The 11,908-nt window shown below is 40.4% G+C and overlaps 1 protein-coding gene across 1 annotated transcript; it reads left to right on the top strand.

The window, feature by feature from the left end:
* The first annotated feature begins 365 nt into the window (after positions 1-365).
* On the top strand, positions 366-11,477 carry LOC118685689 (serine/threonine-protein phosphatase 4 regulatory subunit 3B-like). The gene is given in 13 exon segments (XM_036381339.1): positions 366-374; positions 4,051-4,102; positions 4,105-4,661; positions 5,889-5,966; positions 6,169-6,282; positions 7,091-7,207; positions 7,396-7,527; positions 8,173-8,275; positions 8,722-8,880; positions 9,526-9,695; positions 10,042-10,181; positions 10,635-10,809; positions 11,394-11,477. Coding segments are annotated over 13 exon segments (1,890 nt in total).
* The last annotated feature ends 431 nt before the right edge of the window (positions 11,478-11,908 follow it).

Raw genomic sequence — 11,908 nt, 5'->3', positions numbered from 1 at the left:
CTTCTCCCATCATCTCACTGATGTCAGACCAAAACCAAACTGAACAGTTCAGGAAAAAAAATAACAAAAAACTGTGGAAGGTTTGCTGTCAAAGCCTCCAAGGCCAGGGAAAGGAAAAAACACTTAGTGCCTAAGCTAACAAAAACCAAGCTAGCTAAGCAAAAAAGTCTGCCTGTCTGCAGGGAACCATGGATGCCCAGGAGTGAGGCTTTGATGAAAGCCTGCACAAGAGCCCCCAGGCTCAACCTTAGCCCCAGTGCTCAACCTCCACCCCCAGAACCACCTTAAAACTACATCAACAATTTCTGGGCATAGAGCAGATGATTAGGGAATAGAGTATCATCATAAAATCACCCCAAGACAGCATGGAGCAGGTAATGACCAGGCTGTTCCTTGTTGGGAACTGTCTTTGCCAATGCTTGGGCATCTGGGCATGCCTCTAGTGTAAATCCTTCATATTTATTTATTGTTTCCAAAGCATATCTGTTCTTCAGGCTCTTAATTGTTTTAAAGAACAGCAAAGCCATTAAGAAGTCCCAGAATGCACTGACAATCAGTGGGATTCAGGGTGTGCCTCTAATTCTGACAAGGACATCTGAGCTTCTTAATTGCCAAGCGTATCTGAATGACATATTGATTAGGTTGTCACTGAAGGATACCCTAGATATCTAGGCAGGGCAGGACTGAGACACTCTAAAGAGCCAACTCTGATAACGTGAAACATGCCTAGATTTTTAATGAAAACCCAAGAAATAAGTAAACCCATTATAAACCAACCAACAAAAATTGTACCACACACCCCATGCCCAAACAGTCCCAGCTGAATCCATCTTTAACTAATAAAGGAGTTGGTGAGCAAAGCATCTGTCAGCACAAGCTGGGAACTTTCTGTGCCCCAAGTCCTGCCTCTGGCTCTCAGAGCTGGTGCTGGTCTTCAGCAGACACCAGCATTTTGAGGCTAAAGAAGATGCTGTAGTGTTGCAGTGTGATTATTTCTGCCCCTGTGATGTATGGAGAACTAAGGCACAACTTGCATGGATGCACCAACCTGGGAATGTCCTCAGGTCTGCAGTGCTGCATAAAGGAGTTACCCAGTCAGATTAACAGCCTAGTGGGAAAAGTGTTTGTCACACTTGCAAATCTTGTTCTTCTGTGTCTCACTTAAAGACAAAAAATCATCCACAGTCTTGTGAGAGCAGCTGCCTGCACACCACCACCTCTGTGAATGGAGCTGAGCTGGTCTTTATAAAACCAGAATTTTAAAAAGTGGGAATTATTCCTAGCTGACTAATACTAGGTTTCAAAATTGTCACTTCATAGCTAATATCTGTAAGCTTTAGCCAGTCTTTTTAAAAGTCCTTTATTTTCCATTTCAAATTGATGTTTTTTATGAAATGCTTTCATCACTTCCTCCTCCCCACCATCTCCACAAATGGAAAGACAGATCTCTGGTTCATTGGAGACCAAATATCCGTCAATTCATATTTCACAAAGTATTTTGCATGTTTTAATGGAGTAGGTAGAAATATTTTTCTTGGTTTATGACATTTTAATTGAAGTGAAAATCCAGAGCTGAGCATTTTCATAAAATGAAAATTAAAAATATGTGCTAGGCTTGAAACATTTTACTTCTAATCTCTCTCATTTATTACACTTGCTTTCTCTTTTTTTAGAAAGTATTTCAAAGGCAAAAGGAAGCAGAGTACCAGAACTATGAAAAGAAGATACATAGCATAAAGCTCTAACAAGAAATTCCTCAAAACTGATTTCTACCATGATTATTTTACTAAAAATAAATCAACATCTTCCAGTAAAAACTTTATATTAAAGTGATTCTGACCAGAAAAAGTATCACAATTTGTTCCTGCATATAGTCTACTGTTTTCTAAAGGCCTCCGGAAAATTTTGTGTGTTGTTTTCCATGGGACTCATTCCATGCCTATTTCAGATGCATTTTTCCATTGATGCCGAATTGATTTTTGCCTTTATTTCATATATGTTCTCTGCATTCTTTACAGATGTATTTGTAGCCTATTAGTGCTATAAATAAAGTTAGCTTTTGTAGGTAGGGTTATGAATTGTTCATTATTGTAATAAATTCTTATACTTAATTTATGTAATAAGTTATGGAGTAATAAGTTATGGAGTTAAATGTGCTGTAATAGGAAGGTGTGCCCGCAAGAGGGGGGGTGGTGATATCTGGGCGAGGGAATTTTCTTGAAAACTACCTCATGAGATGATGACATTAATATGAAATATGATTGGAAGACTAACCAGCCAATGAAGCCTCAGAACTCTAGAATGATTGTCCAGAAATGCACCATCTTATGGACCAACTGATTGAGAGGGCATCAACCCTGTCACTTTAAGAGACTTTAAGACCCCTGGGTGCTGAGCACCTGGGTCTTTCTGCAGAGCTGGTGTCCAAGGAAACACTCCATGTAGCACAGTTTTGTTAGTTTGAAACTCTGACTTGCCGCATAGGCCCCAGGCTTACCCTGGGGTCTCGTCTTCATAACATTAGTGTACTCATTCTCCCAGTGCTTTTCCTTACCTTTTTGCCTGGACAGAAAGATAAAATATATTCCAGAGCCAACACAGGGTAAGAGGTACAGTTATTACTGGTTTTATATCTCTTCCAAATCATAGGATCATAGAATGGCTTTCATGGGAACGGCACCTTAAAGATTATCCTGTTCCAACCCCTCTGCCATGAGCAGGGATGCTTCTCACTAGACATAATTGCTCAGAGCCCCATCCAGCCTGGCCTTCAACACTTCCAGGGATGGATCGTCTAATACCTGGATAAGAAAGTTGTCCTCTACACGTTCCAGGAGTGCCCTTGGTTGCTTGCAGCCAGCTGTATTCCTTTCTCAGTAGATGTTGGTGAGGTAGGTGTTAAAGAATACATTCAGTGCAGGTAACTCGGGATACAGCTGCAGTACAAGATGCAGGTTGAGCTCTGGGGGGGGCAGGAGCCCAAGCCCAAGGCAAGAGGCCATGAACTACCCTTTGCATTACAAACGGCAAAGGGACCTGTGGGGCAGCCAGGGGACTCAGACACAGTAGGAGTTGATGAGCCCAGACCTTCATGACCTTATACAGTGAGGGGATAAAAGCACAGGAGTTTCTTTATTCAAGGTTCCTCCTCAGAGGTGCCAGCTTGAGTTGTTATTTTGTTATTTAGTTACTGAATCATGATTAAACTGTTTTGAGGATCTGGACATCTGAGACTCTGCTACGGGAAACCCAGGGTTAAGCAGGTAAGGAAACCTAGTCTGACTGCGTGAGAGTGAGGATACAGCTGCGAAAGCCTTTAGTCCCACATGAGGTGATGTGAGAGTGACTCCAGAGTGGCTCTTGGGTGGCTGGACAGGGAAGTTTCCTTAACACTTCCTAGCCTCTTGCTTCTGAAAAGCCCATAGCCCTCAGCTGCAGTGCAGTTGGGGAAGTGTCCCAGCTTGCTTCCATGATATCAATTTGATCATAGCTAGGTTTGGAAGGGACCTAAAAGCTCATCTGGTTCCAATGCCCCAGGGACATCTTCTACTAGACCATGTAGGTCAAAGCCCCATCAAGCCTGGCCTTCAACACTTCCAGGGATGGGGCAGCCACAACCTCTCTGGCCAACCTTTGCCAATGCCTCACCACTCTTATTGTCCAGCATTTCTTCCTAATATCCAGTAGAAACACCTTAAGGCTGTTACCCCTCTTCCCCTCTTCCGTGCGCTTGGAAAGAGGCTCTAAGAGCCTGTAAGAAGGCTGCCCTCCAGCCTTTTTATAGGCCCCTAGCAGGTACTGGAAGGGGCTCTAGAGGTTCTAAAAGGTCAACAACAGACAACAGCCACTGGTCACTTGCCGTGACCCTGGACAGTCATGAACCCAACATTCTGGAGTCTGGCAGTTAGAGGGATGGACCAATCAGCAGGCTCCAATCCAAGTGACATCACAATGACTGAAGAACACCTGAGGCAGTTGGAGGGGCAGAGCATCAGGAGGGCAATGCAGAGTGGGTTCCTGTCTTGCTTCCCTCTTGTCCCCTTTGGGTAGTGGTGTCATTCTCTGGAAGTTACCCAGGACCTTCTTGAGTCAGAAGAGGAATGCCTAAAGAAATGGGTAGAATTAGTCATTTGATAGACCTTCCCACCTGTGAACTCCACAGACTTGGAGAGATTGCAGACCTAGTGACTTCTGTTCGCCTCTCATGCATCCGTAAGCAAAAGCTAGCACTGGCCTTGAAGAACGAAGGCTATATTCCAAAGCTTCTACAGCTTTTCCAAGTCTGTGAGAGTGTAAAGAACACTGAAGGCTTGCATCTTCTGTTTGACATTGTGAGAGGAATTTTGTACCTGGACAAAGCCATTCTGTTTGAGGTGATGTTTTCTGATGAGTGTATTCTGGGTGTTGTTGGATGCCTTGAATATGATCCTTGTTTGGCTCAGCCAGGACGGCACAGGGAATTCTTAACCAAAACAGCAAAGCTTCAGGAGGTTATTCCTATCAGAGACCCTGAACTCAGGCAAAAAATCCGCCAGACGTCTAGGGCACATTACATTCACACCATCATCATGCCTAATCCATCGGATTTTGAAGCGGATTTTCTTTCTACCCTCAATTCCTTCATCAGCTGCAGCAAAGAGGAGATTTTACAGGCATTGCAGGTAAGTGTTTTTTAATGTGGCTTAGATGGGATCTGTAGAGATCCCTCTGGCTATAGTTTGGAAATGGTTAAAAGCTGGTGAACACTGTGTAAGTTAATCATAGGACAATGTTTTGAATGCTTTCTCTTTTTTCTGATACCTTGGATTTTTTGTATTTTCAAAATGATAAATTTCAGGTGAATATCTTAATACTTTTTATTGTCTGTAACAAAATAAAGTCCTTCTCTTTGATTGCCAAACAAACCTTTGGAGATGGTTTTGTATAAGTATTTAAGGAACATGCAAATTCCAGTATTTCATTCCAGGGACATTTATTACACTGTTTTCCATGTAAAGAGGTGCAGAGGAATGGGTGGACAGATATGGCAGAAAGTGCCAAAACACTTGAGAGATTATGATGTTCCTGGGTTTCTTGGAGTGTAGAGAATGAAATGCTTAACACAAAGTGTAGTGTTATCCTATATATCCTTAAATATCTTATACCAGTAGAGGATGTGAATCTGAAAAGCACATAATAGTCACAAAAGTTTCCCATCTTGGCAAAGCAGAGTGCCTGCATGTGGGAGAGCTGGTTTTGCTGATAGTAAGATTCAGGAGAATGTGGCTGCAGCCAAATTGCAATGGAGTCCTCCTCACAGAAATGGACTGAAAAGGTGCTTTGCAATGCTGCGGATCCAAAAGAGGGAAACTGATCCCCTTGGGATGTTCACAGTGTAGTATGAATGGTGCAGATACAGTAGGGCCAAAGCTTTCTCTTGGTTAACACTTTTTACATCAGAAGTGTTCCAGTTGCTTCCCTAGAAGTTGATGTGCAAAGTGCTCTGAGGGAGTCTGAAACAAATTAGGACTGTCCTTCTCTGTCCTTTTGATGTGTGTGTGGGTGTAGCAAATCCCACAGGGAGTCTGTGGGCTTTGGCAGAACTGCAAAGCATAGGGGTGGCACAGCAGAGAAAGAAAGGAAATATCACACTGTAGGGACAAATTTAGGGATCAGCTTTAGGGATCATCCCCTGTGCCCAGCTTTACCTGTGGCTCTGGTGTCCTGGAGATGCTTCAGCTGCACAGGAGGAGGTCTGAAAGTGCAGGAAATGATCCTGCTGGATGTGTACTCTAGTATTTGCCTTCTTTGTGATAAAAAATAAGGGCAGTGTGGGATCCTAGAAAGATCATATTTTCACTTTCCAGAAAGGCCCTGTGTAATTTGTGTTCTTTTTGCATGCTCCACAGAAAGATGAGGAATTTTTGCCTGAAGTTTTGGCACAATTAACAAATGAAGCTACTGCTGGTGAGCAACAATGTGAATTGGTAAGTCAGCAGTCTTGGTGGTTCCTCAAAGGCTTTAAATGAGAGGGATGAAGTAGAAAGCGAAACTGTCCTTAGAGTTCTGCAGTCTTAGAAGTATTTCTAAGAGGCAGTACAGCCTCCAGTACAAATTGTAACTGTTTCCTCCTTTCAGAGAGTTTTCTGACTCAAATACATAAGACTTTTTTTTTTTCCTGTGCACCAGATGAAGTTTTTCAAGGAATTCTGTGCCTTTTCTTTCACATTACCTGAGAAAAGAGATGAATTTCTTCAAACTTTGGCAAAGTTGGGATTTCTTCCAACTCTTGAAATGTTAATGGTAAGTGAAAACTTAGAACTGGTTTTAATAAAATGAGAAAAGTGAGAGAAGCCCACCCCACAGCCATGGAGCCTTTTCTTTTTTTTTTTTTTTTAATTTTTTTTTTATTATTATTTTTATCTGCTGAGCACCTTTTTGTAAGCCTGGTTGGAGAGTATTGCTCTGCTGAGAGTGGAGTTTTCTGGTAATGTCCAGAATCCAGAAGCTGCCCACAGTTCTGCTCTGGAGTAGCCTGGCTTCACTGCTCTTACTATTTTTACTTTTCAGACTTCATGATGAAAAAGTCTGAGGGCTGTGAAGTCCCTGTGACAAGGTAGTCAAAAGGTGAAAAAGACTTTTTCATGTGGAAGCTTGATTGTTGTTTTTTTTTAATCAGAGAAAATCACATCCCTCAAAGAAAGTTTTGGATTCTTGTTGCCTGTAAATGGGCACAGAAACTGTGATACACCTTGATTTGTACAGTTGGTCCTTTAGTATAAAATTAATAAATTGTGGATAGCAGGCATAGAATATCAATAAATTTAGATATTGAAGCAAGTAGGATGTTGTGAATGTTTCTAGCCTGAGTTAGGGCTCTCAAATACACAGAAAGCCTTGTGCCCTTTCTAAAGGAGGAAAGTAGTAGGGAAAGGATTTGCCTGGTTCCTTGTTGTTTTTCTGTAACTATATTATCATGTTTCTCATGAAAATTTTTTGTAACAAAATGTTCTCCAGTTTTTAAACTGTCTCCTCTTTGCAACTTCACGTGATAATAAGTACCAAACTTTATTTACTCTAACAAATTAATCTTTTTATTTTCCTTTGTGAGGGAATGGGTGATCTGCAAGTTAGAGCTGCTGCTACCGATATATTGTCTTATCTAGTAGAATTTAGTCCAGCCACCATCCAACAATTTGTAATGCAAGAGGCCCAGCAGAGTGAGAATGTAAGTAAAAGTGGTTTGGAGTTTGTTGAATATACCATTTCTAGGGCAAACAGGAAAATAATCAGAAAAATAAAACCTAAATTTCTGTGTTTTGTTTTAATTCTTATTTTAAAAAAATTGAAGTGGGGAACTCATTCTATTCTTGTGAGTAATTATTTTGTGATTTCTTTCTTTGGGTTTTTTTGCAGGATACCCAACTCATCACTGAGGTCATTGAGCAGATAATCTGGAGTCCAAACCCTGAGTTTGGAGGACATAATCAGTTAATGGAGATTTTGTGTGCTCTGATTGATCCAGAAAAAATGCTGGCCATAGCTAGTGTAAGAGAATGTGAATGGCAGAAAACACGATACTGTCTTGCTAAACTTAAAAGCCTGATATTCTCTATTGCTGTTATTGTGGGCAGAGGATAAAAAATTATAGGGTTTTTTAAATTGAGTGGAGTGTGGTCTGATAGAGACTTTAAATAAGCAAAAGATAAGCTAATTTTGCTGATGAAAGGTATGTGGGTCATCGAGCCAGTATTAAACCACACAATCCCACATGCCAGTGCCATAGCACTGTCTGACCATAGCTCTCTCATCTGGATGATAAATCCTTAAAGATTTTAATACATTGTTATGTACCAGAATACCTGTAAAATGGTTTACAGGTTCTTCTGAGCAAAACTACGTGCATTTCAGAATGGTTTAAGTACACTTTGTCAAGCACTTTGAGTCACTGATGTTTTTTCCAGTATATATTTGCATCCATGCTGGGAATTCTTCTAGTGATAGCTAGGTTGTTTGGAGACACAAGAAACAAAAGTTTGTCCCAAAATAAAGAAATTGATCTCATGTGAAGACAGTGCTGCAGATTCAAAGAACTCAGTAGAATTCCTTGTAGGATGTTTCTTCTGTTACTACTCTTTAATTTAAAAGGTTGTATGTGAATGCCAGTGTTTAATGAAGTTATTGTTGTTTTAGAATTTAGAAATATTTGAATTTCTCGATATCTTCTACGACCGTTACATCCATGTTCTTACAGTGCCGCTTCTGGCTGATACATCAGAAGAATGGTATGAAATAGGTAATGACAATTTAATTTTTTTTCCCTTTGAAGGGCCTTACAGTCCCGGTAACAGCCATAGACCTGTGATGCCTGCCTGCAAGCTGCTGTTCCTCCAGGGACAGGGATTCTGGGGGCAGGACTTTTCATAGCCCTTTCCTGAAGCTGTGAATGCTGATATAGCTTGATGGTCTACTTTGTAAAGATGCGCTTCCTTCATGTATATTGAGAATAATGCCATAGTTTTACTAGTCTAATTTTAAAGAATATTTACTGTAAAGGCAAAAAAGCCACAGTTGTGTTTGTTGTTTTGCTCTGACTCAGTGTCCTGCTTCCCAAAGCAATCCAGTAAAACAAAAAGTCCACTAAAAATATGTCAGGGACTGCAATAGCAACTGAGCTCAGTGTACTTTGATAGTACATTATTTATTTTTTTGTACAACTTATGGCATTACTTTTTCTTGTAGATAATTATCAAACAGCAGAAATACTTGCCTCAGTTTTGGAGCTGTTGTCTTTTTGTGTGGAACGGCACAAGTATCACATGAAGATTTTCATTATCAAGAAAGATCTCCTAAGAAGAACACTGGTCTTGATGAAATCCAAACACAAATTTCTGGCCTTGTGTGAGTACAGAACTGTCATGATTTCCTTTTTCAAGGCTTTGTGTGTCCTGTGTGGAAGGTGTACCAGTACCAATGTACACTTGAACTCAGAATTCCTGTTCATTTGCTGGGTTTTACAGACTACAATTAAGTAATTTAGGTAATTTGGAAAAAAATGAGGTAGCAGCTGTTAGTAAGCACAGACCAATGCAGTTTCTTGTGGGAAGAGGATTGTTGTCTCCTTTCAAATCTTCAAATCTCTACAGAGATCCTTTCAAATCTTCATGACAGGATCCTTTGTAATCAGATTTCAGTGGAAATTTTGTCCTTTCTTAATAATGTCCTAAATCTGGTTCTCCTTGTGGAGAGTGAATGAAATTCTGTGCACCAAGGTCTTTAAAGACTTAGGGCTTGTTCTGGGAGGGGAACAAGGACAAAAGCACAGTGGGGAGTTAATAGTTGAACTTTATGCATGCTGGAATGCATTGCTGCTGGACTTGAGAAAGAAATCCATGGTTCCTGAAAAGGTAACCAGTCAACAAATCTGCTTCTGCACTTTGGGGTGCATCTTCCTCTTGGGGTAACACCAGGTTTTTCAATTCTTCCACAATAAGGTGAGAGCCTGGCATGTGGTTGTTGAATGCTTGAATGTCTTTCTTCACACAGGTGCTCTTCGCTTTATGAGGAGGATAATTGGTCTGAAAGATGAACTTTATAACCATTACATCACTCTGGGAAACCTGTTTGAACCAGTTGTAAATGCTGTGTTGGACAACAGGAATAAGTGCAACCTGCTCAAGTCTGCTTCGATGGAGCTGTTTGAATTCATCCGAAAGGTGAGTTCACCAGCAGCCTTAGCACCAACACGTCCAGGACCTCGCAGGGCAAGAGGCAAAAGGCAGACTTTTCCAAGATAGCAAACATCCTGTTTTGCTAGAAGAGTCACAAATGGAACTGGGACATTGCTGAGTCTATCGTCTATTTCTAAGGGAAGTTTAATAATTCTTTCTAGATCTCAGCTTTTTTCCTAAGAATAAATCTGATTGCTTCCTGTTTGCTCTTGATAACAATATTTTGGTTCTGGACAAGGAAGCGGTTACTTTCCAAAATAAAAAGTTAAAAGCTTTCTGACTTTCTGTATGTGAACATTTGAGACTGAAACCCTGTATTGTTCTTATTCAGGAGAATATTCAGTTCCTTATTGCACATATAGTTGAGAACTTCTCTGATGCACTGGAATCTGTCAAATACATTCACACATTCCAGGAACTGAAGACAAAATATGAGCAAGAAAAATACCAGCAAAATGAGAAACTGAACAGGTATGGCCCAGTTTCTGTCTTATGAAGCTGCCAGTGACTGCCATTCTGCAGGCCTGCTGGTTAGTTTTTAATTTCCCAAAGAGCAGCAGAGGCAGGTGGCTGGGATTGGGGTTGGATTTCATTCTTGCTGAAAACTCCTCGAGTTAGAGTAAACCTCCATCTACCTTTCTTTGAGAAGAGCTGATGTGGTCAGTAGATTAAATGTTCTGTTCAGAAAACTCTCAGCTTTATGAAGAGCATAATCTTGCTTTGTTCTTCTGAGTCAGGATTCAGTCTGCCTCATTATCAGTCTGCCTGGATATTTGTGAAGCTTCTGGTGCGGGTAGAATCAGGGCTGGAGCTGGATTGCCTTCTCCAAGTCAATTAATTCTAAAGCTTTGGAAGCCATTTATGACCTGTCTGAGTCTGAAACATCAGGCAAAACTTCAATCACTTGTCCTATGTCTCTTGCAGTGTCTCCTTCATATTGCCTGGTGAGACATTTGTAAAAGAAGCAGCAGTCTCACAGGTGGATGAAGATGTGCAGTTCAGTGAAGGTGAAGAGAAGGCAGCTCCAACATCACCAGCAAGCTCCAATGGTTCCTATCCAACATATACAACCCTGACAAGAGTGGTGACAGCCCCCAAGGTAGGAGAGAATTTTTATGGAAGCTCCTGTCCTCACATAGAACAGTAGAGCAGCATCGTGGAGCTTTACTGGGTGTAATTGGAACAGTCAGCAATATCCTTGTACAGGGTACCTTAGTTAGGGACAAATTCACCCAAATCTCTGACTAGTTTCACTAAGAGTGAAACCCTGACTAGGTTGGGGTAAGGTTCAAGGAGGATAAGGTGGGACTGGGGTCTGTTGTTAATCTGGTGGGCACAGGTTAATTTTGCCTCTTCTGCATGATTGAACTGTTACTCCTTGACTTTCTTCCCTGCCCAGCTGGTGCCCTGTGTGTGTGATATACAGATAAGATTGCCTTTTTTTGGAATCTATCGCCCACCAGGGAATTTATAAGTGTTTTTAAGCAGACAAAATGCAGGAAGTGATACCTCTTTTGTGCCTTTTACAGCTGAGAATTATTTGAATCTTAGCTTCTGAGCAGCTACAGAAAACTGTGGCAAGAATTTTATTGCTCACTCTTAAGACTTGGGGGTAAAACAGATGTGCAGCGTATATTTTTTCAATGTGGGAATTTCATTTTATTACCTTTTTCTAATTATCAGAGAGGTCTATTTGAAGTATTTGGTTATCCTGATGATGAAGATGATGAGACATCGCCAAAGAAAAGAGCTCACCTGGATTCCTAAAGGAAACTGAAAATTTTAAATATGAACTTTTATTATGGGTTTTCCAGTGCTGCAACTGTTTAATGTTAAAATACGGAACCAGCTGCAATAGACCTTTCTTCTAATAGACAATCACATAGACCTTTCTTCTAATATATGTTATTATACAATATTAATGCAATGTAGTGGCAATATATGTTTATAATACTATACAATACAATACAATATAATATAACTAACATAAATAATATTACAAAATATAGTAGTAATATATAGTAACATATGTTAGCTCTATTTCTCATGGATTAGTTTAATGTGAAGCCATTCCTATGTTTTGAAGATTTAGTTAGTAGTTAGTTTAAGGTAGTGGCTAGTTTTAATTGTAGCTCTTGTTTGGAAAAAATTCCTTTCTGTATAGATATATGAAATAGTTTGTTCCATCAAACAAGTTT

Source organism: Molothrus ater, chromosome 3, assembly GCF_012460135.2.
Source record: "Molothrus ater isolate BHLD 08-10-18 breed brown headed cowbird chromosome 3, BPBGC_Mater_1.1, whole genome shotgun sequence".
NCBI classification, from domain to species: domain Eukaryota; kingdom Metazoa; phylum Chordata; class Aves; order Passeriformes; family Icteridae; genus Molothrus; species Molothrus ater.
This window is presented reverse-complemented; position numbering and strand designations above follow the sequence as displayed.